Source organism: Schistocerca piceifrons, chromosome 1 (genome assembly GCF_021461385.2).
Source record: "Schistocerca piceifrons isolate TAMUIC-IGC-003096 chromosome 1, iqSchPice1.1, whole genome shotgun sequence".
NCBI lineage: Eukaryota > Metazoa > Arthropoda > Insecta > Orthoptera > Acrididae > Schistocerca > Schistocerca piceifrons.
In genome coordinates this window covers 824,591,016-824,618,507 of record NC_060138.1, presented here as the reverse complement: position 1 = coordinate 824,618,507, position 27,492 = coordinate 824,591,016, and the positions used below count along the sequence as shown (strand labels likewise).

Below are 27,492 nucleotides of genomic sequence, written 5' to 3'. Positions count from 1 at the left end.
AATCTACACACTTCTGCAGCCAGGCCTGGAAGTTTCCCATGACATTTTGCAGCATATTGACTGGTATTCCTTCAATTCGTTGTTTTAGGGCTGGGATAGTTCTGGGTGGATCGTTCTGAAAAACTTTTGTTTTTAAGTAACCCCATAGAAAAACGTCGCAGGTTGTCAAATCTGGAGAGCGAGGGGGCCAAGGGATATCCCCGCTTCGGGAAATGACAGAGTTAACAGTCACAGGACTTCCATTGATATCCTGGAAGAAAAATGGGTCTATGATTCCTCTTGACGACATTGCGCACCAAACCGTCACTCTTTGAGCATGAAGAGGCGTTTCATGAAGTGCGCCAGGGTTTTCCTCCGACCAGTATCTGAAGTTTTGTTTATTAACAAAACCAGAGAAGTGGAAATGCGCCTCATCACTCATCCACATGTGATTTACTTGGTCGTCATTTTCTTCAAGTCTTCGGACCATTTCCTCACAAAATTGTAATCGTTTCTGATAGTCACTTGGTTTGAGAGATTGCACAATCTGTATTTTGTATGGGTGAAAATGTAAATCTTGACAAAGAATCCTTCTCACTGAAGTGTTACTTATTCCAAGACATAGAGCATGTTGTTTGGCAGATCGGCGTGGACTTCTGAGCATTGCCTGTTGAACAGCAGCGATGTTTTCAGGGGTTCGGTTTTTGTACTCCCACTCCGTGTTTTAGACATTGATCCAGTTTGTTCTAGGTTGTTTATCCATGAAAGAATTGCTTTATCTGAGGGAACAGGCCTGTTGCACGGTATGTTGAAATGGCGTCGAAAAGCAAGTCGCGTTTTCACCAAACTCTCACCATTCGTATAATACGCTTTAACTGCGTAGGCACGATGTTCACCTGTCCAACGATCCATCGCAAATAAATGGCGAGACATGCAGGTAGAACGGAGCCGGCCACCATTACCCCCATCACTCACATTCCAGGTGTCAAGGCCATCTCCAATCTGCCCGTTTCACTGGCTAACCCTGTATATCTAACGTTATAAACGGGCACCGACCTCTGAAATATTTTTAGAGCTCCATCACACTCTATACGTCCACTGTAACCATCATCATTCTTAGAACACTGATGTACAATAGGTCCTTCAGTGTTTCCATGGCAGGTATGGCAGTACTTAGATAAGCACTCAACATCAACAACTTTTCTATTCTCCAGAGAAGTAGCACTTACAACACCATTCAAGGAATAGTGTCCTCGACGCTGCCATGTCCCATCAAGTGCAACAGCAATGTCCCTGGTTCCACTAATATTTACAGTTTCTTCTACTGCACGTTTCATAGATGCTTTAGACACAACCGTCAAGCCACATGTACTTGCTGAACCTACTGGGAGGAGGAGGAAGTTTCATCAAACCACAAAACGTTTGAGCAGCCTTTTTTCCTTTCCTATTGCACACATTGCATACACTAACTTCTAATTCACATCATATGAATTATGCACAATGTTCAAAGTCATTTTCGAGGTAGATTTATTGCAGGATCTACACAGAACAAGTAATTTTGACGCTAAACCCTTACTGCTACTTTGTTGTTCAGTTATTTCCAGACGGCCTACACCATCACATTGTTTACATTTCGCCACTTCTTTTATCAAAGAAGATATGATCCCCACATCAACAACAACAAATCCACTACAAACATCGTCATTGTCAACACAAAAATTTGAATCACCAGGAGGCGTGCAATGTGGAAGTTTCTTCCCTGAAGGACTGATACATAGGTTACTTTCAACAGTGTGGCTTGTGTTGTTTGTGAACTGGTTACCACGAAATTTCCTTTTATTGAATTTCTTGATGCGTGGTATAGTTCGTATTTATTGCACACTAAAGGATGTGTACTTCCACAAATATACAATGTAGCACTTGGGCAACAAACATTCAGTAACACATGAACAAACTGCTTCAGCGAAACAAAAGTAAATAATAGCAAAGATAATCATTTACAGAGACTAGAAACCTGCACTGCTGCCAACGGTTAAGTCCCATAAGACTTCACACACATTTTTGATACCAACGTATGGTTGGTTCAAATGGCTCTGAGCACTATGGGACTTAAATTCCGAGGTCATCATCAGTCCCCTAGAACTTAGAACTACTTACACCTAACTAATCTAAGGACATCACACACATCCATGCCCGAGGCAGGATTCGAATCTGCGACCGTAGTGGTCGCGCGTTTCCAGACTGTAGCGTCTAGAACCGCTCGGCCACAACGGCCGGCGTTACCAACGTATACAATGTATCATACGTATAATCGCTGGAAACTAAAGTTCACAGTTCTTTTCGAAATAATACTGGGTTCTGTAACAGAAATAAAGGGAGCGTGGCGGCATATATGACTAAGTTTAAAATTTGGTATTTATAGGTCATTTTTCATTTGAAACCGTATAATGTATATATCAATGTAATCAGGAAAGACTATAAAATTTAATAAAGTCATAAAAAATTCGATTTTTCCACAATTTATAAGTACCCTGTATCCTTAAAGGCATTCTTGACTAACTTCAACTCACGACGTCCAGTCTCAAAGGTAACTAACGCTCACGATCGTTGAAGCGTGTATTTAACGCCATTGTATCGCCATAGTAGCGCTACTAGCACAACAGCTCTTATGCGACTGGCGTGACACTTGGATAGACATCATCTTTCAGATGTAGAAGCACGCTAACCAGCTTTCGTCTAGGCCGTCCAACTGCTTCTTTGTGTTGCGATTTCTTTTTTCTGTCAGTGTATTTCTAACGTCAGGATGGACAATTAAATAATCAATACATTGGTTCTGACATTCGAAAAATATACTTTTTCATATCGTTAAGTGATTTTTCGTTATCAGGAGAAAGAAAACTGGCATTCTACGGATCGGAGCGTGGAATGTCAGATCCCTTAATCGGGCAGGTAGGTTAGAAAATTTAAAAAGGGAAATGGATAGGTTAAAGTTAGATATAGTGGGAATTAGTGAAGTTCGGTGGCAGGAGGAACAAGACTTTTGGTCAGGTGATTACAGGGTTATAAATACAAAATCAAATAGGGGTAATGCAGGAGTAGGTTTAATAATGAATAAAAAAATAGGAGTGCGGGTTAGCTACTACAAACAGCATAGTGAACGCATTATTGTGGCCAAGATAGACACAAAGCCCATGCCTACTACAGTAGTACAAGTTTATATGCCAACTAGCTCTGCAGATGATGAAGAAATTGATGAAATGCATGACGAGGTAAAAGAAATTATTCAGGTAGTGAAGGGAGACGAAACTTTAATAGTCATGGGCGACTGGAATTCGTCAGTAGGAAAATGGAGAGAAGGAAACATAGTAGGTGAATATGGATTGGGGGGAAGAAATGAAAGAGGAAGCCGCCTTGTAGAATTTTGCACAGAGCATAACTTAATCATAGCTAACACTTGGTTCAAGAATCATGAAAGAAGGTTGTATACCTGGAAGAATCCTGGAGATACTAAAAGGTATCAGATAGATTACATAATGGTAAGACAGAGATTTAGGAACCAGGTTTTAAATTGTAAGACATTTCCAGGGGCAGATGTGGATTCTGACCACAATCTATTGGTTATGAACTACAGATTGAAACTGAAGAAACTGCAAAAAGGTGGGAATTTAAGGAGATGGGACCTGGATAAACTGAAAGAACCAGAGGTTGTACAGAGTTTCAGGGAGAGCATAAGGGAACAATTGACAGGAATGGGGGAAAGAAATACAGTAGAAGAAGAATGGGTAGCTCTGAGGGATGAAGTAGTGAAGGCAGCAGAGGATCAAGTAGGTAAAAAGACGAGGGCTAATAGAAATCCTTGGGTAACAGAAGAAATATTGAATTTAATTGATGAAAGGAGAAAATATAAAAATGCAGTAAATGAAGCAGGCAAAAAGGAATACAAACGTCTCAAAAATGAGATGGACAGGAAGTGCAAAATGGCTAAGCAGGGATGGCTAGAGGACAAATGTAAGGATGTAGAGGCTTGTCTCACTAGGGGTAAGATACATACTGCCTACAGGAAAATTAAAGAGACCTTTGGAGAGAAGAGAACCACTTGTATGAATATCAAGAGCTCAGATGGCAACCCAGTTCTAAGCAAAGAAGGGAAGGCAGAAAGGTGGAAGGAGTATATAGAGGGTTTATACAAGGGCGATGTACTTGAGGACAACATTATGGAAATGGAAGAGGATGTAGATGAAGATGAAATGGGAGATACGATACTGCGTGAAGAGTTTGACAGAGCACTGAAAGACCTGAGTCGAAACAAGGCCCCGGGAGTAGACAACATTCCATCAGAACTACTGATGGCCTTGGGAGAGCCAGTCATGACAAAACTCTACCATCTGGTGAGCAAGATGTATGAGACAGGCGAAATACCCACAGACTTCAAGAAGAATATAATAATTCCAATCCCAAAGGAAGCAGGTGTTGACAGATGCGAAAATTACCGAACTATCGGTTTAATAAGTCACAGCTGCAAAATACTAACGCGAATTCTTTACAGACGAATGGAAAAACTGGTAGAAGCGGACCTCGGGGAAGATCAGTTTGGATTCCGTAGAAATGTTGGAACACGTGAGGCAATACTAACCTTACGACTTATCTTAGAAGAAAGATTAAGAAAAGGCAAACCTACGTTTCTAGCATTTGTAGACTTACAGAAAGCTTTTGACAACGTTAACTGGAATACTCTCTTTCAAATTCTGAAGGTGACAGGGGTAAAACACAGGGAGCGAAAGGCTATTTACAATTTGTACAGAAACCAGATGGCAGTTATAAGAGTCGAGGGGCATGAAAGGGAAGCAGTGGTTGGGAAGGGAGTGAGACAGGGTTGTAGGCTATCCCCGATGTTATTCAATCTGTATATTGAGCAAGCAGTAAAGGAAACAAAGGAAAAATTCGGAGTAGGTATTAAAATTCATGGAGAAGAAGTAAAAACTTTGAGGTTGGCCGATGACATTGTAATTCTGTCAGAGACAGCAAAGGACTTGGAAGAGCAGTTGAACGGAATGGACAGTGTCTTGATAGGAGGATATAAGATGAACATCAACAAAAGCAAAACGAGGATAATGGAATGTAGTCAAATTAAATCGGGTGATGCTGAGGGGATTAGATTAGGAAATGAGACACTTAAAGTAGTAAAGGAGTTTTGCTATTTAGGGAGTAAAATAACTGATGATGGTCGAAATAGAGAGGATATAAAATGTAGACTGGCAATGGCAAGGAAAGCGTTTCTGAAGAAGAGAAATTTGTTAACATCGAGTATAGATTTAAGTGTCAGGAAGTCGTTTCTGAAAGTATTTGTATGGAGTGTAGCCATGTATGGAAGTGAAACATGGACGATAACTAGTTTGGACAAGAAGAGAATAGAAGCTTTCGAAATGTGGTGCTACAGAAGAATGCTGAAGATAAGTTGGGTAGATCACGTAAGTAATGAGGAGGTATTGAATAGGATTGGGGAGAAGAGAAGTTTGTGGCACAACTTGACTAGAAGAAGGGATCGGTTGGTAGGACATGTTTTGAGGCATCAAGGGATCACAAATTTAGCATTGGAGGGCAGCGTGGAGGGTAAAAATCGTAGAGGGAGACCAAGAGATCAATACACTAAGCAGATTCAGAAGGATGTAGGTTGCAGTAGGTACTGGGAGATGAAGAAGCTTGCACAGGATAGAGTAGTATGGAGAGCTGCATCAAACCAGTCTCAGGACTGAAGACCACAACAAAAACAACAAGTGATTTTTGTTTCGATGATTTTAGTGCTCAACAAGAAGAGACATAAGATAGACACTACACTTGTAGAAAGTTTCTGTATCTGTCACTGCGGAGCTACTTGTCGGAATGCGAGGTGTAGGTCGCTTGAGAAGAGCCAGGAGCGGGTGTACGAGAATGGACAAGTCTGCTGCCTCGCGCTGCGGGACAGTAGTGGGTGTGAGCGGCAGCTCCCAGAGGACGCGGCGGATTAGCGGCACAGAGCGCGCGTGATGCCGATGCGGCCAAACAGTCCCCCGTGACGCGAGCTCGGCACGCCGCATCGATTCGCGGTTCGCGGCCGCGGGCGCACCACGCGTGCGGGCCGGGCCGGGCCGGGCTGGCCAAGACTGCCGCCGACTCTCGCGCAAATTAATCGCTCGCATTAAATGCCAGATCCGTCTCGCGCGCTCTCCGCTGCAATCGATGACGGACCCACCGAGGCGACCGCCCGAGCAGCACACACGATGCTGGCTATCACACACACACACACACACACACACACACACAGGTGTGGCCGCCTCGCTTTTAATGCTGTTTGCTCTCCGGCTTGTGCGCTCGCGCGCGCGCGCGCGCGCGTGCGCCCGCGTGGCCGCTTCCAGTATAAACACTACGTCAGAATGTATTTTAACTAAATTAGTCCATGTTCTGAAATGAATCTCATAAATATATTTACTCAGAGAAAATTAATTAGAATTTAAATGGAATTTTTGATGAACTCGGTTGTGTAAATCATTTTTCAAACCCATTTTGTTAATCGAGTTCAAAAAATTGTGATTGGAAAATGATAGTATTAAAACAGATGCCTCACTCCCCCTTTTTGTTTCTCTGTATACACGGGCGGGGGAAAAAAAAAAGAAACGGGGTTTAAAAATATGTCTGCTCGGGATTATTACGACCTTTTTTGTTGATACGGAGATTGAAATCGGCGCGGGACGGGTACGAGTCGGGGCCGGTTGTGCGCATCTCTGCGGAGGGGAAGGCGCCCCTCGCGGGTGGGGAGAAGGCCCTCTCCCCTCCGCGGAGCGCGGCCGCGGGCGCCGTGGTGGGGGCGGCGGGCCGCGTGGTGGGGGCGGCACGGGCCCCCGAGCGCTAACCGGCGCGCCGGCGGCCCTCCCGACAACTACTCCGTAGTGCAACGTGCCCGCGCCAACACGTCGAGGCCCGCGAGTCGGTCCACCGCTGAGCCGCCTGCCCACCTTGCCAGCCCACCTGGCCCAGCGCCGCCCGCAGCAGCAGCAGCTGTAGTGCTCAGCCGCGCCCGACCGCCGCGCGGCTACACCGCTCCCGGCAGCAGAGCAGAGGAGCAGGAGGAGAGGAAGCGCGCCGCGGGCGAGAGGACCCCGAACAGAAGCCAGCGTGGAACAGCCGGCGCTGTCGCTGTACCACGTACAGCGTCCCTGGGGGCCCTGCCAGGCTATGGAGGCTAGCTACTGCATGGGCACCGATGTAGACGTCTGTCGGATGTTCGATCAGTACCTGTACAAGGTGAGTGCGTGCCGTGCCAGGTTGAATCTCGCGCGCAGTCCGCCCGGTGCGTGCGTGGGTGGGTGTGTGTGCGGCTGCCGCCGCATCTCGCTGCCTCGCGTGTGTGTGTCTACGATGCCAGTGCGCTAGGAGACGCTTCTACTCTGTACCGTGTGAAACAACCCGTTTATCGTCTACAAAGTGCCATGTGCCTCCGGGAGTATTACAATGAGCGTGCGGTGATTAGACGAGTGTCGCAACAGTGCAGCGCCCTACACAAGCCCCTTTCCCGAGGGTGATGTTATACTTTTGTGATTTCTGAGATTGTACGGCGTAATTGATATATAACATATTTATGGGTTTACATTCAAATGGACAATAGCATTTCTTTGCACAGTAACAAGGCAGCAAACACCTTTGAGATCATCGTTCGCTGCATTGTCGAAAATCCCAGATCGCGTCCCAAACTATTACGTGTAAAAAATCAGATCGTCATCCCGAATGAACACCCCGAAATATACATTCTGCGTGTCGAGTGTGATGGTGAAGTAGACACTTTCCTTTAATTTATCGTTCATTCGAGACTTGCGGGCTCGAAATATGATTGTTAGGATTTTGCCTGTTATTACAGTCTTGGCATTAAATTAGTATAGTCGTGAGAGCGTCCAGCCTGCTTCTTTTTATTTTTTTATTTACTTGACAAGTGATACTGTTATTCTCATCAAGTGAGTAATCGAGATCTCATGTCTGAAGACAGTGTAATGTTCTGTCGACGCATCTATCGCGTGAAACTATCCAGTGATTAAACGTATTACACACGCGTTTGGTAGAACCGCAATTCAAAACCCAATTTTACCACTGTAATTTAATATCCTTCAAATCACTTGAGGCGAATATCGGGATGGTTTCATAGCGAAATGAAAACTGACGGACAGCACAATTAAATCTCCTTCTCTTCTCGTCAGATGTCTTGTAAAATGTAAGTTATAGTTGGTTCGATAGATAAGTACCCGTTTTTACAACTCTGTGACGTATTAGCGTCTCCGTTTGGTAAGTACTGTTCAGTTGCTCGCAAACTACCATTTCGTTTCCCTGTTGGAGAGAACATTGCCTTGTGCGTTAATAGCTCGGGAAAAATAAATCACTGTGTCAAGACATGGAGATAAAGTTAGGGGATCGGAATAAGAGAACTTTGTGATCAGTCAACACCTGTTGGGGAGGCGGCCAGTTCAGTGACCCCCGTCGCCCGCCTCCTGGACGCCCCGCGCAAGAGGGTTGTTTGTACTAAAAAGTAATTACCCGCCAGGCGGAACACTATTTGCCGAGAAAGACTGCCCCGCTGCTCCTTGCCGCGCTCCCGTTGCTCACGGGTTCGAATCGTAAAGTCATACCTTGTTGCCAGTGCGAGACCAACTTGCCTCATCAGCATTAACTACCGGTTTTCGGTATGTCGCATTCTATCAGAGTGTCGTTTTCGTTCAGAAATCAATGGCTATACGAGTTTCAGAACGTTCGAGCACTTGCTGTTGCTTCACCTTAATAGTCCTCGCGTTCCAGCAAGTGCGCGATATATCTCATCGCTGCCGCCAAACAAGGTGAGCACGGTGGTTAACAATGCGTATCCTATGTTCAAACGGTGTCCGTGTCCTGGCTCGGCCTTATAAATGCAGTGGGCAGTGTTCGCGTATGCATAATGTAGTATAGCGCGCACGTCGCGTTCAGTCGCCTGCCACGAAATAATGTCCCGATATTTTACCTTGCGAAACGGAATTATAAAGCGGTAGCCCCTAGTGTAGAGCTCTTTTCAGAGCTTCTACTCTTCTCGCGCCACTGATACCGGTCTTACTTTACGGCCAGGAGATTAATGAGTTTCAGCGCGTCGGATATGCCGTCTCCGAAGATGAAACTGTGTGTCCCATGTAGCTGACGCCATATAAAGGCTGTATGGTGCGCTCGTAATTTACGATACGAGAGGGTGTCGCTGCCGGAGGAGAGGGTGGACGGCAGAGAGGGGCGGAGGGGCGATGTCGGAAAGGGAAGTGCTTCTCTGCGCGTGCGGTGCCGCACGGAATGCGCCCAAATTCACGCCTAGCTTTTCCGCGTGTGATTGCGACAGTCAGCAACGGAGCTCGCCGGTACCTTGAAATCACCTCTTCGTGCCTGCTTCTGGACACTAGTGGTTGTACCTTCTACTAACGGTAAAGACGCAGCACTCAACGGTGGTGCAGAATTTTTCGTAACTTTTGTAAGTGACGTCTATCTTAAGGTTCTTATCTCAACGAACTCTGAACTGTTAAGAGTGGCAAGGCGCGCGGTAGTACATTACGGCCGCCGTAGCTGGGTGTGGCTGAGGACGAGTTCCGCAGCGGCTCTGAACGCCGAAAGTGCTCTTCTTCTGTGCACGGCAGAGAGAACAGTACTCCTTTTTTCCCCCTCGTTACATCGCTGGAGTCTGAACGGGCTATTGCAACAGATAACGCTTCAGAGCACCGTTTTTTCGTCTTCGCCCGTAATTCCGTCGCATACCGGGCGGGCAGGGAGCGCTCTAAGCTTTCTCGGGCAGGCATTTCTGCTGTTTGGAGAGTGCTGTAGGAGCCTGCGTGGGCCGTCCGCCGCATGACAGCTACAGCTCGGACGGGCAACGCGCGCGCTCCCAAATTATGCCCACTATCTCAATCTCGCTGATGGCCGAATCTCACCGTAATCACTATTCTGCAATCACCGGGGTAATGATACGTTTGTCAGCAATAACTCAGCGGAATGTGTTTTGATTGTCGTAACCGCGGCTGTGCGCCGGCGTCCGCCCGCCCATTGGCTCCGGGGCCGTAATTGTTCTTTATCTGTTGCAGTAAAGTCCGATTACGGTCGCCTCTCATTAGCGTCTTATTGCTCGATCTCGTCTCGTAGACAAAGGTAATTTAATTTTATGTAGCTCCAGGGACTAATTGTAAGCTTTAGTAATCAGTTGATAGCGGACACAGAGCACTTTGTCGCAGAGGCCACACAGCGGCGGCATCCCACGACTGTACAGTTCTGCACACCGGTAGTTCTTGTACCGACCAGTAGGCGGAGAGCAATCTGATTCGAATCATCCCAAAGAGTCCAATTGTCTAGCCATTTGTACCGAATGAAATAAAGACCAACTTATCGCCACATCTACAGCGCTACCTACTTGTCTGTCAACAGTGCTTGTTAAGTTTCTTTCTACATCGTGTATCTGTTCGTTAGTGCATAGAGGCGGGAGAGGAGTAGAAGGAAACTCAACTAAAGTGGGCTTTCTCATTCTTGTCTTGTTCTGAGTCGAAAAGTGTTGTGTAACCAGTAAAATCTTTAGACTCTATACTGACCTTTGACCCAGCACGGTGGAACAGCAGTTAAGACACTGGACCTTTAGGAAGACTGAAGTTTGAAATTTCCAATCTAAATGTAGATTTTCCGTGGCTTTCCTAAATCGTTTAAGACGAATGCTGGAATGGTTCCTTGAAGTGGGACATGGCTAATTTCTTACCCCATCATGACCTGGTGGGTGTTTGTGCCTCGTCGCTACTGACGTCGTCATTGACGGGACGTCATATTCTAATCTTCGTTCGTTCTTTCCCGATATTTTGTCAATATCATTTTTTTAAATAAATGTCCATTAAAAGGGATTTAAAATTATATGTGATGGCCGTACTCATAACGGCACGTGCTGGCCTCGGGAATTTGAAGCTGGTGATAACGTTAAAACGATGCAGCGACCCCAGGTTGGAAGCCGGACACTCATCTTTCGCAGATATTATCCTCCAGATTGAACTAACCGGGCGCGACTCTCTGACCAATGAAAGATTCTTTTCACCACATATCTCCACCATTTCGTTACGGCGTGTGCTACAAATGAAGTAGCCGATTGCATCATTTCAGAGAAAGGAACGTAACCGCACAATTCGTAAATTACTCTGTTTCCACAACAGCGCTGAAGTCTCCATACCATCATCTCTTCCCAACCTAAAATTTAGGATCGCGAGCTAAAGGGTGTTCGGTATCCAATGCCTTCATTTTCTCTAACACCAGTTAGCATTCTACGTTTGCGCGAAATCTAATCGTCTTATCAACGGCTCACACTTGCTATTTACAGAGCTGCGAACAGTACTCCGTTCGTGGGTGTTCTGAAAACATTTTGAATTACTATTGCTATTCAGAAATTTGCGGACAACATATCAGGGCGTACAATTTCGTTTCGACATCAGGACGTGCCGAAAACTGTGCAGGTTTTTGTTTGGTGTGCAGCAGCAGCCGCCGTATGATAAGAAGGGATGGGAATAACGACCCCCGAGAGCGCACCTGTCGGGACTCGTTACTTCACGGCAGACCTGCCGCGCTTTGGTTCGTCGGGTGCGCCTGCCACGAAAATAAGACCCAATACTCAGCGCCGTGAGAGGAGGCCGGCAGGCTGGCAAATTGGCAACGACCGTCATGCGGAATGACCGGCACAGGGCAGTGGTCACGGGTGGGGGACTGCACTCACAGCGAAACTATATTTTTTTCTGGTCTGCGCGCCCATCCTTCCGCAATCGTTTTGAAATTGTGAGGGAGTAATATCCTGCAGGTTTATGAGAATGGGCGCATCATCTACGACGCAGGCATCAGTAGCGAGGAAGTTAGCTGCTGTAACTTGCCAGGGCTAATTCGGGGCAGTCACAAAAAACTGTATTCAGGACAGACTAGGTTTTACCATACTCCACTCATCAGAGTGGCACTATTTTTATTCGCTCATTGCTACTGAAATAAAGGGTCACTTCGTAAACGATTCCGAAATGAGCACAGAAAACAGTTAAATCTTTCATTCGTTTAAGACAACTTTCGTATTAATTGCTGATCCGTATTTGAGATACCGCAGTATCGCTAAGACTGCAAAGTTATTGATTTCAGCAGCCACTTCAGGGGAATCACTTGCTTTACAAACCAGTTTGCTAGGAACAATAGCAGTCTTTGATAAAGTGCTTGCCTTAGAGAAATAATTCTTATCATTCTGGAAGTAATATTTGACCATGTGTATTTATGAACTGAGTGACGACCGATACAACAAAATACTGACAATAAGCCAATTTTTACCTCAGTGTGACATGAGACAGGATACCGGCAGCAACTTGGGGAAAATTACCCTCGGAAACACAAGTTGCATTCTGGATAAATAACTACAATTGCCAGTATCAGGTTGATTCACAGCTAATAGGACTGTGAACCACAATTCTGCTTCGCCCTGATACAGGGAGCCATACCCGCTTCAGTGCTCGCTGTTTCCGTTCCGAGAATTCCAGAAGGTGCTGCTTACGCCATCTTGCGATCAATCGGGAAACTGAGCAACTGATGGAAGCTAAAACTTGCCTGAAATTACCGACTCCAACTGATTGGGAAGCATATTTTCGTATACGCACCAAAAACCTATGCATTATGCGTACCGACTAGCACTTGGAACTATTATATTACTACAAATACATTTATCACTCCCACTTACGATTCAATCGCGCATAAGCAAGAGCCTATCAGTTTTCGTAAGAACAATACTTCTTATGCCGCACACTGGTTCTCCAGTTCATCTTACAACCTTTTTGTGAAAAAGCTGTTGAATTTTTTTTTTCAGCAGCCCCCTTATAAGACTTCATAAAATTTTATGCACATCTCTAGATTCCTTCGATCATTCCCTCCAGAATTATTAGATGAAAATGTCAAATTCTTTATACATTTGCGTTGCACTTTCCCGAAAAAGTGGCATTAATTCGAATTTTGTGAAAAGGTCTATCTATGAATAATTTTACGTGTTTGTCACATTCCGCAGAGGCAGAAGACACATCCCTAACGCAGTAGAGAAGGGGTGCCCAATTTTAACTTATCTGCGCCACATTCGATGAGGACGGGTATTTTTGGGCCGCATTCAGTTGACTGCTCACTAACAATAATCGCTGGAAAAGAAGAAGATGGTCCAAATGGCTCTGAGGACTATGGGACTCAACTTCTGAGGTCATTAGTCCCCTAGAACTTAGAACTAGTTAAACCTAACTAACCTAAGGACATCACACACATCCATGCCCGAGGCAGGACTCGAACCTGCGACCGTAGCGGTCTCACGGTTCCAGACTGCAGCGCCTAGAACCGCACGGCCACTTCGGCCGGCAAAAGAATAAGAGAAACGAACCAATGACAGAACAGCATCGTGTGGTGGGCGTTTCAAATTGAAAATATGCAGTTTATCATAACTTCAGATAAACAAAATTTTATGGATTTTTTTCCGATCGTGTGACAGATGCTCACTTACTGGGCAGCGCTGACAATCGCTTTGAGCTGTATGCAGCCCGCGGGTTGGTGGACACTCCTGCCGTGCAGCAATAGCGCACTTCTTTCCTCTGACTTACGAACGTTATTTTGTATTTTATTTAATTTTAGTCAAGCTGCAACTACTGAGAATTTTATGCAAACCGTTGTGGGTTTCTTTAATGTTCTCCCTTTATATAATATTATTTCGAGTGGAAAAAATAGTGCACCTAAGAACTGATTTTTTTTAATTTTTTTTTTTTTTTTTTTTTTTTTTGCTTCATCATTATTGATTACTTCGGTTTTTCACGTGTGAGTGGGCTGACAGCAGTCGTATCGGCGCTTTTCATCCTGATCTTTGGTTTAATTAGGTGATTATTTACAATAATTAAAAGAACTCACTATAATGAATAGAAATATATGAAATGTGTAAAATAAATCGATTGGTTAATGCTGTCCGTAACGAGAAGGAGCTGTGTAAAGTTGGCGAATGACGAGTAACAAAAAAAAAAGAGCGTGTTTGCTCACTCTTTCTGGTACATTTTTTTTGCGTGTATGAATGACATGGGTAGCTATGGGACAACCGAATCTACATCGACAAAGAATATCTGGAGTCTGTCTCATATTTGGAAATATAGTCCGACGACCGTATCTGTGTTATCGGCGTCGAGCACCTTCCAGAGGTGGTCCGTATCGGTGCACTGCAGTCCGGACTGACAGGACGGTGCATTAGGAGCGGGCGGCGGGCAGCGGGCACGGCTGTGACAGAGCGCGCGCGCGGCCGGCGCACGGCTGAGCGCGGTCGGCGCGGTGTGACGCGTGGCGCCGACTGTGCGCTGGAGCGCAGCGCAGCACAGCACAGCCGCCTGCCCCACTTACTTCACTTCTCCGCTTACTCTCGAATTTGTTTTTTTCCTGCTGAATTATTCAGCTCATGAATTATGTATCACTTCTCAAGTAGCGCGAACAAAAAGTGAGAAGACGGCGGCGGAGGAGGAGAAGAATAAAATACATTCATTACCTCGCGCGGAAGTAAAATAATGTTATTAATGCATTAATATTAATAATATGACAGTTTTAATATCCATAACAATCCGCTCGTCGCTGTAAAGTGCGGCAAGCCGCTACGGAGCTATGCGGCTGATCGGCGATCTCCGGCGACGTGTCACCTTTCCGGTTAATGACGCCAGTGTCGTTGCAACGTGCGAGATTAATCTGTGGGCCACATTTACTGCAAGACAGTATCTTACTCTCCGGTAAACGCGAGTGGTAACTGATAGTACTTCACATTTGGTGACGTGCAAAATCGTGAATTACTTTCCTCGAAACACGTCTACACCGGTTGTAGGTTTTCGAAACGCGACTTTGCTGTGTGGACAAAAAGTCTTGCAGTGGTTAAATTTTTCAGAATGGAATTTACAATTCAAACTGACAGAAATGTTTATCACACGTGAATAAATTTCTCGATATTAATAACGTTCTTCATTGTAAGCATCCTCCATCTTGAAGATATTTGAGAATATGTAACGACGTTGTCAATTATAAGGGAGAAAGCATTTTCTTTTCTTTTTTTTTCAGAAATAAGGCATCTAAGTCTATAATAAAACGGTAGGGTGACATTATGCGAACATCCTGTGAATGTTACGAACGTTAAGTGGTGTGAATTTTCCAGAGAATTGTGGGTACTCTGTTCAGTATTTGCCTATGTCCGGGGAAGACACCAGCATGCCACTTCAAACAGTACCATTCCCACTGTGACCATGAGTCCAACTTTTGAGATGATTGCTGCTATCTACATTTTTTTAAAAAAAGTAACTATCAGCTTAAAAATTCTCTTCTTTTATTTCTAATAATATTAAATGTAAAGCCATTTTCGATATTTCGAAACAGTGAATAGCTTTGTGACACGCAAGGGCAATTATTGAGTGCTGAGCCGAAGGAGCATTCAGGTATACTTGCTTTAACATTCAGCCTTCAATCTGCTGAATACGCCTTGAACTACAATCTTATTATCGTTCTTCATCATTAGAAGGCAATTTAATAAATTAATAAGAGCAGTGAACAGTTTTAGTAATTAGAATTTTGGCGCTGCGGAAGTGTCGTCGAGTTTGCCCATACGAAAACTTAGGGTGGTGGACTTTCCCCACACGACCGGTGTACGGAATACGAGTGCTAGCCAACGACAAGCCGAGTCGTCCGATAGTCGCCTGATGCCCGGCGCTGGGGAAATAATCCCCGCCGGTGGGCAGAACGACAACGACTAACGGCATTTCCCAACGCTTCGTTTCGTCACTGCTCTGCCGTCTGCATTTCTCCTTTGTCCCGTATTTTCACCGTACAGAAATAAAAAGGTGTAAGAGTGAGTCGACTATCAATCCGAACTTGTTTCTCGCTGTAGGTCATTGGCGCCACCGTGTTCACAGATTGTGTCAAATGATGTGGGACCAGATCCTGGTGCTTTTCCGGGTTTTCACTGGAAATGCTAATCCATTATTTCCCTCTAAGCCTCACATTAGTAACTATAAACAATGTACTCGCACTTAATGCTAAACAGTTATTATAATAGACGTGAGCTATTTTATAAATGTAAGATCTGCAGTCAGGAACCAATAAGGAAGAAGTCATATACGTTTCCTGGATAGTGCGTGTGTTGCACACTGATTAAAATAACTCAACCACCTGTGTTCGAGAACACCTGAGCTTCCTGAATATAAATCGCATTGTGTAAGGTGCGGACTTAGTAGCCTAGTCCCTGTTCACCCGTAAGAATGAAGGTCTTATTCACTGTGACTGCCACTTTGTTTAATACCTGTACGACTCGAGCCAGGTGATCTTAACACAGACGTTAGAAAACTATTCATTATAACTGAGTTAAAATTTCGTGATACACTTCCAGTAATCAGCTGCGTGTAGGAAGCGTCGCTGCACTATCTGGTTGGTGCAAGGAATAGTTACATCTCTCCCACCACGCAATGAAGTCTTCGTCGAGCTAAGCTGCGTTAATAACATGTGTGCTACAGTAATCAACAGGCGTGTGCTTCAAAAGCAGATACCCGCATAAAGACAGTTTGCAATTAGGTAGGAATTAATTATTCTTAGAAATATTATTATCAGATGTTAACAGTTTAATTTTTCAGAGCTTTGCTCATTGTCGGTAACGATCTTTTGACTGGCTGCTTTAAGAACGATTTCTTTCCGGACATTGTCGTTTTGTATCTACCCGTGTTAATGTGTCGTAACACACTAAATCTGTCGCTATAGGAAGTGATTCTCAGGGAATGTTGGCCACGCCGTGAACCGTATAACAGGCGCATCTATGCTCACACATTTTACAGTTTTAGTTCTAGTAGAACATTTCAGACGCTACAGCAATAGGAGTGAGAAGATAGATTCTATAATGGGACTTTTCCTGTGTCTTCAACGCAGTAAATTAATTTTATTTCTACTCTTTTATTCTATAATCCTTTGGGCAGTGAAACAGATTAGATGCAATATGTCATGTTCCGAGCTCCTCCTTGTCCGCTAAACGCAAAACAGATAAAGGAAAGTAGCCCCTGTACTATATGCATATGTTTTTGTCTTCAGTGCTTGCAAAAGACACAAATAAGTTTACAGCTCATCTCTAACCTCAGTTTCTTCCTAAGTGACAAGCAGGTCTGTCGGCATCGCACTGCACCCTACTGCGATGACTGCCATCAGCATTTATTGGGTGTCTCTACAACACTGTATGCGCGAAAATGTCATAAAACTGGGCTCTTATTCGTACGTTTTCTATTGTCATTACCACAGGAACATGAAAGCTGCAACTCCTCTGGAATCGGATGACGGATCGCAGTTTGCTTACCTCTGTGTGAGATCTCCATTGCTTTTTGATCTTCTATCGTTTCGCGTAATTACTGTTACCTGTCCGACAGGTGTGGGTATCACCAGCGACGTAGTTACCTTCCTTTAGGTGCGTTATGTTTCATTTGTTTTCTCCTACCTACAAGTGTCCTTCTAACACCATTGAACTGTTATCATAACGACAGCGCTCTGCTTTCCTGACTGCGCTCAATGTTAAATCTAGATTACTAAACCGTCGTAAAATTTACGATTACAGTCGGGTATAAAACAGGATGTTTTGCACTTAATTTGGTACGTAACGGACGTCTAAATATTGTAAATGACTGAGGTATTGTCGATAGGTTACGACTTCAGCTGAATAAATTTGAAGAAGCACAATTTACGATGGTTTAGTAGCAATGTAACATTTTCCCCCTTTAGTTTTCTAGGGTTAAGGTGGTTTCGGCAGTTTTTTTTACGATTGATGTGCTGAGCTTCTTCGTCCGCCGAGAAATCCTCAGGCCGGTGGCACTTCACCTCACTCATTCCGTAAGCAGGCAGTATGTTTACTGAAGGAAGACAGGGCAAGCGGCCCGGAGCGAGCACAGGTAGCAGTAATGTGCACGCCGTGAGCACGCTATATCTGCACGAGGAGAACCAAACTATCTCGAACATCGCGTTGTTTCAAGTAGGTCACAGGTAGCCCCCAGATAACGCACGGCTATGTCACGCATTTCTGCCACGAGATAAAACGCCGCGTTTGTCTCGCCGCTTACGTAAAAGCGTCTTCATTTATTATTAATGTTTGTTCGCAATTTACATGCTACGAAACACGTTCCAGTGTTCTTTCCAGAGTGCTCATTTGCTTGCGCAGCCGCCAGAGCGAAACGAGAAGGATTTCAGCTCCGAAATGGAACAATTTGCAATTCTAATGACACAAAATTGTATAATAGAAGTATACGATGTGACTGTAATTGCCTGTGGAAGGTCTCTGATAAACTAGGGAAAGACGATTCATGACAGTATAATCAGATTTTATTCGAGTCGGCATTAAATTCGTCCCAGCCTTATCTGGACGGCCGTAATGGACGGCTGAGAAGTACGCGATGGATCTCGCGTCGTGGCGCACCGTAAAGCACCGAGTTAAGTATAGGCTGCTGTGGCGAGTACCCAGGCTGAGCACTCTTTGTGCGTGCGTATGGTGTGCTCTGTGCTGCCCCCCTCCCCCCTCTCTCCCCCTTTACTGTTGTGTAACGGCGGCGTTTGGTACTCTGTGTGTGTGTGTGTGTGTGTGTGTGTGTGTGTGTGTGTGTTGCAGCTGCTGCGGCGCTGAGTGTGTTTCCTTCGTGTGTGGTGCAGGAACTTGTTGGCGCCTATCTCATCTTTCGGCCTCGCTGCGTCCTCTGCACGGTCGATTTGTGAAGCTAACCTCCTCTGATAACTGATGTTAATCTCCGCACGAATTGTTCTGCGCGTCACTGTTTTAATGTAATTTCCTTTCTGTATACGTGTATACATAGAAACCATCTCGCTTTCTAGATTAGAAGCGAGTGCATTTCCGTGTAGATGCGTATCGTCCCTTCGCTGAATTCTGCCTCGTTATTCTGGTATCTCTTCGCGGTGCCATCGGAACTCGCAGTGGAGGGTGTGCTGCTGGATAACATGAAATGTGGAACCACAGTGTTTGTGTGGCTTGTGTCGTGTGGAGACAGGGAAGTGAAAGCATGTTCTGTGTTGTTAATTTTCGTTCTTGTGTGGTAACTCCCAGGTGTCCGGAGCGGAGGTACATTTTTTTCCGCATACTTGCACCTACATCTCCGTTTGCGACGTGTGGTGAATACTATACTTTCAGTAACCCCTTTTCTTCATCTTACACGAAGAAACAACTGTCCGTATGTCTCTGTATGACACCGAATTTCTCGAATTTCACCGCTGTAGCCATTACAAAACATTTACCTGGAAAATACTTATACGTTTCTTGTTACCCCTCGAAAAGTGGGTTCTCATAATTTTGACACTAAACTTTCTAATGAAGAATTTCCGTTCTGCCTCACAATGTTCTACTGACACACTTTGGTTGTCAATAACCAAACCACTAATGATTCGCTTAGTTTTTCTTTCTACCTTATCTGTACCTTCCCCTACCTAGTTAGGACTTTGAGGAAGAGTTGTACCTTCTTGTAAGGACATTATTACCCATCCAGGAAACGTCCGTGAAATGCCCCGCAAATAACAGGGTGGTTCTTTTTCGACAAGAACAATTGATTACATTCTAGATCGTTTCTTGTAAACTGTGCTTGTAAAACAAGTCTTAAGACTTTCAACATCTCTGGAAAAATTTTTAAGTATGGAAATTCATAGTCTAATTTAGAGAACACTTATTTCATGAGGCGTAATTTATATCCTGGACTTTTTTTCCATTTCATACTGCCTCTGCTATTTAAGACAACATCGGATTTCAGCACCGCCTCTTTTATTATCTTAAGTTTTCCTTAAAATTACAACTGTTAAAAGAGTAGTCTTTCTATAGAAAATGTCGCCTTATCCGTTCTCCCGGGTTAGAGCGAAATCCGTCGTACGAAACGGGAAAAGTTCTGTAAAAAACGATACATGTCTTCAGTGATTAAATTTTCGTCATTAAGAAATCAACCTAGTCTTCGGCAAAAAGCCGTTTTCAGAACCAATCAACTGAGGCATTGTGGCGCTGACAATTTTACTAATTTAATTGTACCGATTAACAGAAGTTGCTGACCAGCAATTATTCCAGCATGCTGAAAGTTTATAATTCCACTACTACTTTCGGAAATGTGAGATAATTATCATCGCGAAAGTTTTTAAATTATCAAGAGTATCCTGCTTAGAGTTTACGGTTCCGTAGGCATAGAGATCATGAGAGTTGAACCTCAAGCTGAACAAGGATAATGGTGTTACAAAATGGTTCAAATGGCTCTGAGCACTATGGGACTTAACATCTGAGATCATCAGTCCCCTAGAACTTAGAACTACTTAAACCTAACTAACCTAAGGACGTCACACACATCCATGCCCGAGGCAGGATTCGAACCTGCGACCGTAGCAGTCACGCGGTTCCGGACTGAAGCGCCTAGAACCGCACGGCCACCGCGGCCGGCAATGGTGTTACAGGCTTTCACTTTGTTGAAGAAACTGCACTCGCACCGTAGACGCACACACTTCAGCGTCATCTGATGGCGATCTGAACATTGTGTCTCCTGATTACTACTAAAGCGCTGTGAGAGTTTGTTGTAACACATGTGCTGGTGTACAAATAATTAAAATACTAGAGTTAATATAGAACAGAGTCATCCAGTTACAAATCGCGCCCTGAGCATCTTAATTGTAATACTGCAAAAAGAAATGCTTAAATATTCATGAATACTCGATCGCTAGTGTGTCAAGTCATTAAATAAAGAAGAATATGCACTTCATGATTTTAAATATAATCTCTTCTCTAATCACGAGATTGTTTTTTTACGTCGTTTTCACAGGCCATGGCACTAACTGACCATTACAAGTGGCATCAAGATCAGACATACACAAAACATAAAAATTTAGTTTGTAAATATATGCGTAATTGGGAATGAGAAAATTGAGATTGAAGTTGGTATAGTATTAGTTACCATATAATTAAATGGTAGCAAATGGAATTGTTGCAGTTCTTGTCGTCTCATTTTAAGTGAAATATTCATCATCTCAAAGCCTGATGCAATACAATACTTCTTCGTCTGATATATACTGGAAGTAGTTTTCACTCTTCCTCAAACAAGTAAATCATATCACTGGAGCAGTCAAAGAGAATCTAAAGTTCAGCGAGGAAGCCTGACAATAACCCACAAGTTATGACTTATGTCGTGAAGCAGAATAAAGCATGACGAGAACGGATTTGAACACCGCACCTTCATTTGCTATTCTGATGTAGGGAGGGAGAATATACTTTTCTTATTGGGATAATTTATAAGGCAGAGCTGGCCACCTGATAATGAGACCGCGTGCAAGTCAACTCTGAGATACGTGGGCTATCCACAAAGTACATTACATTTTGGAATTAAAAATAAATAAAGTATTGGAAAAATTTTTTATTATATACATGAAAGCCACACTTAAATACTACTTTTCTACATAGTTGCCATTTAAATTAAGGTACTTATCGCAGCGATGGACGAGCTTGGAAATTCCTTCTTCGTAAAATTCGGCCGCCTGCGCCTTCAACCACGTGGTTACCTCTTCTTTTGGGACAGAAAAGGTGTGATTTTTGTGGATTTCCTGGAAAGAGGCACTAAAATAAAATCTCACAGGTATTGCCAAACTCTGCACAACCTCAGAAGAGCAATACAAAACAAGCGCAGGGGAAAGTTGGGCTCAAAGATCTTGCTGATTCACGACAACGCCCAGGCCCACACGGCAAATGCCACTAGTGAAGTTCTCGAATCTTTTAAGTGGGAGTTGTTTCCTCATCCGCCGTACAGTCCCGACCTGGCACCGAGCGACTTCCACTTATTCCCAGCAATGAAGAAGTGGTTGGCTATGCAGCGTTTTGATGACGACGCACAGCTTCAGTAAGTGTGGCTTTCATCTGTATATAATAAAAAAAAATTCCAATACTTTATTTATTTTTAATTCCAAAACGTAATGTACTTTGTGGATAGCCCTCGTATATGTATTCTTGAACACTGTTCCAGGGATTCGGACTCAACGCCAGATTGGATTGTCGCAGGAAAACGGAGGAATTCAGATTCTTGCTGCTCATTCACTGTGAGACTGCTAACGGAGACGGTCATAGGCCTGATAAGATAAAAACTACGTTCCTTCTGCGATGGACTTTTGGTGAAATCTACAGGACCAGTATTCGAGGTAGATTGTAAAACTATTCCCACCACCTACCTTCAGAAAGGACGCATATTGAGAGACGCACAGTGTCGTATTCCCTGCTTTGTGAGTAGAACAGGAACGGGGAAGACAAGTGACGCTGCGGCCTACGAAGTAGCTTGAGGAGTATAATTTTATGTAGAACAGTTAGACACTTAACGAACAGAGTGATCGGAGGACAGTACGTCTTGTTGTCAGTAATCCTAAAAAGTTCTTGTGCTACGTTCCTACGGTGCACACAGGAAGTGGCAGTAAGTGCAACGAATGAAGCAGTTGTCTGGAAGAAAGGTCACCGAGTAGAGCCCCGATAGCCAGCCAAAGGGAGTGGTGGAGCGAGCGAGGGGGAGGGGGGGGGGGCAAGGGTGAAGGGAGAAGGGGCAGCGACCGCCCCCGGCTGTGCGGTGGCGGTGGCGGCGCCGTGCCCGCTGCATTCCACGGCCGGGGCGGGGCGTGTTTGTTTTGATAGGAAGCCCTGGCTTCCACCTGTTAGCAGCCCACGCGGGCGCCGCCAACGGCACCGCCTCCTTAAATTGCCCGAGGAAATTTCCGTCGCCGCCGTCGGCCCTTCTTCTCCCAGGCGCCGTGTACCGCACTGGCGCTGCTCGTTATTTTCACGCAGAATAATACGTGCGGCCGTGGCGCAAGCCATTGTACGTACTGAAACGGAGCTTGTCCCATTGTGTAAATGCCACCTTTTTTATGCTGGTTGCATTCTGATGGTGACAGACATGCCTTGTCTTTTGTTCAAACACGGAGATAGGTCTGCGAGTTTCTTCTGCCCTCGTTCCGAAGTGATTCATTATAACCGTCTGTTATTGCGCGCAGAAATACCATTATTCACAATTCATAACTTATTTTGCCTGTTGTCGGACAATTAATGCCCAATTTCGGGAATTAGAAGTGACCGTGGTGGACTAAAGTCTGACTGCATAAATACGTGGTGTTTTAGGGCCACTATAATGTGAGACGTATGATATGAAATAAGCATAGGTTGGCCTGGACATGGTGTAAAGTTAGGATTTCTGGACGAAATATCTTTAGTGACGAGACGTGGAACTCAATATCGTAGATCCTTAAATGACATGACGTGCGGGTGCCTTGGCGGCTGTGGGGAAGGGAGAGAGGGAGGGAAGGGGGGAAGGTGTAATTCAGAGATTATAAGTTCAAAGATATAGACTTCAAACAATCGTTAGTCGTATTTTTTTTCAGTGTTAAAAAAGACTTCCACTTTTATAAACTGCTCGACTAAAAGAAAAAACTGCACTACCTTTCGGATACCATCCTCCGTTGTAGAGCCCTGCATATCTGGATAACTAAGATACTGTTGGCGATCGGAGAAAGGCAAGGCATATTGTCTCCATTACGATCACGCCTAGTAAAACACACTTTGGAATTCGTATTAAGCCATATGCTGATGACAGCTTTACTTAAAAAAATTCTCCATACTGCCTATTGTTTAAGTCGTGATTGATTTACATTTTTTTGGAGAAAAATGTGGGACGTGGGAACTTGGCCACCACCATTCAGTAAGTACGGCTAATTAAGATGACGCCTATATGAACAACAACTCAGCCTCCGATTGTAATATTGACTTAAAAATAAGGAAACTATTTCATAATACTGCAGATCAGCTCAGTGTACATAAAGTGACTAATATTTCCGAAACACCAATGTTATTGGATAGGAAGACTATTAGCTTTCTTTGTATCATCATTCACCAGCAGCTGCTTCTGCAGTTAATCGTCTTTTCTATTTAGGAATGTTAAGAACTACAATGCGACAGAATATACTGCAGTATGATTGGCTGTACTTTTTAAATTTCATAACTTACTACTGCTCATCGTTCAGCATAAAATCACATACTTTCTTCGTCTAAAGTGCGCGGGTTTTTTGCCAGGAAAAGATATCGGCGTCAGTAGATTCCCCAATGTGTAGAGAAGTTAAAATAATAAGTGTTTTAAATCTAAAGTAGCGTAATGAACAGAAAACGAAATGAGTAGGCCATAAAATATTTTATAGTAATGCAGCATGTCGAAACATATTATAAAAAAAAATGGCTCTGAGCGCTATGGGACTTAACAGCTGTGGTCATCAGTCCCCTAGAACTTAGAACTACTTAAACCTAACTAACCTAAGGACATCACACACATCCATGCCCGAGGCAGGATTCGAACCTGCGACCGTAGCAGTCCCTCGGTTCCGGACTGCAGCGCCTAGAACCGCTTGGCCACACTGGGCTGCACACATCATACACTCTTTACCTTAAGAGAGATAGACTTAACAAAACAGTATTATCTCCATTGAAAAGTGGAAGTTGTAGCTCGAACGATTCTTGTCCTTTACGTAATGTCAGCAACGTGTATCACATCTACCGGTCATACTGACTGCGTCTACCACGATGGCATGGACCAAGACTCCTAAGCGGGAAAGAGCTTACTCCGTATTTTTCTTATACACCATCCTTCAAATACAGGAATAATGATATTGACATACAGGTTTCTATTATGTAAACACAGCTCAGTTTTCATGTTTAGAATTCGTTACTCATAAATTTCATTCAGGACAGAGGTTTATTTGGGTATGCGACATGCAGTTTGTACGTACATGTTTATCCAAACGTAATTTTTTTTTTCAACCTGATGCGTTTAAAGCGACATATTTGTGCGCGATAATAATCTTGTGAATGCTGTAACTTTATTATTTCGTGTTTGCAAACTAATAACTACAAAAATTAATATTTGTTACATTGTTCAATCCACTGGAACAATAAATGTAAACTTCCAACGCGAACATGTTTCGCGCTTCCTCTCCATTATCTGTTTGCATCCATTTATTCGGTGGAAATTGCCATCATATCGAATATATTGTCGCTGATACAACTGCCACCGCATGTAATTAATCGAGACACGACTACCTCGCAGTCGTAATAATGTAAGCCTAATTAACGCTTATATCATGTCAGTTATTATGGTTTAAATTACAGTCTTCAGAAAATTAATGGGTGAGCAGTGATGAAGGGAAAGAGGTGCCGAAACGTGTTTGAGAGTAACAGCACGAAATTAAATATTAATTAACTAAAATTTAGGTGCATCGTGTGTTTGGTATCGCGCATCAAGGCCTTTGTTGTGCAAAGAATATACGACAGCAAGCGATATGTACACTACACCGTATAACATCCGAAGCTCACGTACTAGTTTCGTGCGAGAAAATATGACTACAAAGGTTACGGTGTAACTTCCATCGGCTTCGATGTCATTAGAGACGGAGACATCTCACTTAGGCAATGATGGGGAAAGAATCATGTCGAGGCATTTCTGGTGGAGCTGTCTAGGTATTCCCTTGAAGTGAAGTAATGAGCCGGCCAGAGTGGCCGTGCGGTTCTAGGCGCTATAGTCTGGAGCCGAGCGACCGCTACGGTCGCAGGTTCGAATCCTGACTCGGCATGGCTGTGTGTGATGTCCTTAGGCTAGTTAGGTTTAATTAGTTCTAAATTCTAGGCGACTGATGACCTCAGAAGTTAAGTCGCATAGTGCTCAGAGACATTTTGAAGTAATGAAATCATGGAAAAACTGAATGTCGGGAGATAATTTTAACCGTACCCGCTCCAAATACGAGTGAAGCGTAAAAATTAAAACACTTATTTGCTTTAATCTTCAGGTAGATTTGCGAATTACCTGTGAAGTTCCTTTGCTTGATACAGTCAGTCGTCTGCCTGACGCCTTTTGCTCGAACATACTCGAAATGAAGCTTAACGCTATGGTATAAGTGGCGCTACTGAAAGTGTACTAGTGAATGTGTGCGAGAGACGAGGCCGAGGCGTTGAGGAAGCGCAGGCGTCGCTTTCCCGGCTGTAGCAACGTAGCACGTGCTGCCGGGCCTCTCACGGAAGCGAACCTGCCGCCCAGAGTGTGTCAAGGTTCGGCCGCAACGGGCGTTCCACGTGGGCCTTCGCCTTCTGTCCCTGCCCTTCGTTTCGTATCAGCCATGTTCCGTCAGTTTCTGAATTCCTAGTTGACAAACAATGCACCCCGTCACCCAATAAGCACTTCATAGCACTGCTGTATTTGAATTAGGAAATGCTATGGCCTTTCCCTGTACTTCGTGTCATGTGTTATAAAGCTGCTGCACTTAAACATCGATAAATTCATATAGTTCTGAATTACCGCACAAAGCACGATGTCTGTCACTAAAAGCCGGACAGTGGTAAGACTTGTTTATGGTACCACATCCTTCTCAAATTTCTCCCATCACACCTAATAGGAGAGTTAAAACTCGAGAAAAATTCTGATACTCATTTTATCTTTTTGTGATTAACATATGTGAGTACTTCACGTAACAGTCCGACTGTGCCAGAAAACTAGTATACTGGTCACAGAGAAGTTACAGCATTTGAGTAAAATCTTCTTACGAAGTAAGTTACCGCTGCGTTTTAGGGTACATTTATTTCTTTGTTAGTTTACCGTTAACAGGCGAGGGTAAGGGAATTTTCAGAATTTCCCAAAGACTTGTACAACGCGGGCGATCTATTTGAAGAAAATATGCTTCTCTATTGCTTTAGGGATATTGAAACTCTAACGTGCTTCACCGAAATAATTGCCATTTTACACACAAAACAAATCTGGACAGAGCAGATTGCGTTAGATACACTAGCTCATACAGAACTGAGCCTCAGAATCTCTCATAGCTACGAGAGAAATGGTATGACGATCTCGCAAAAATACTGTTTAGGATGGTCCGACAGGAGCACTTGCTGGATTCCTGGATCCGGCAATTAAGGCCCACAGCAGCATCGAAATTTATGACATTCAAAGCTCAGGCGTTTTCAGTATTTCTCTCACACGTATTTACACCTACACTACAAACCAGTATATAAATATTGGTATCCCACACATTAGGACTGATCTCAAGCTTAACAACACATCTCCCACGTAAGTGGAGGAGTAAAGTTGTGTTCAGATCCCAAGAATATTATTAATGTCATCTCCATACTTAATAAACTATTACTGTCAAACCAGTGTTTGAGGTGATGATCGTTTGAGCTCACTTAATCATCGATGATGATGTTGAATTAAACTGGCCTCGCGACGGCGAGATATTTAGCTTGCATGTCGAACTAATGCAGGATGAGTGTGTGAGAAATTAATAAAGTAATCGAGAACGTCCGCTGTAATATATAATACGTAGTAATTCCATAAACATGACCTCCACTCTCCTAAACACACTGTTACACGCAAACGACCACTAAAAATAAAAATCGGAATA

At 44.0% G+C, this 27,492-nt stretch overlaps 1 protein-coding gene across 3 annotated transcripts in view; it reads left to right on the top strand.

The window, feature by feature from the left end:
- The first annotated feature begins 6,910 nt into the window (after window positions 1-6,910).
- Window positions 6,911-27,492, top strand: part of LOC124714486 (thymocyte selection-associated high mobility group box protein TOX-like) — a 488,444-nt gene continuing 467,862 nt past the window's right edge. For all 3 annotated transcript variants that reach the window (XM_047243029.1, XM_047243024.1, XM_047243027.1), the window contains exon 1: window positions 6,911-7,257. In XM_047243029.1, the coding sequence (XP_047098985.1) occupies window positions 7,189-7,257 (69 nt within the window). In that variant the 5' untranslated portion in view covers window positions 6,911-7,188. The remainder of the gene's footprint in view (window positions 7,258-27,492) is intronic.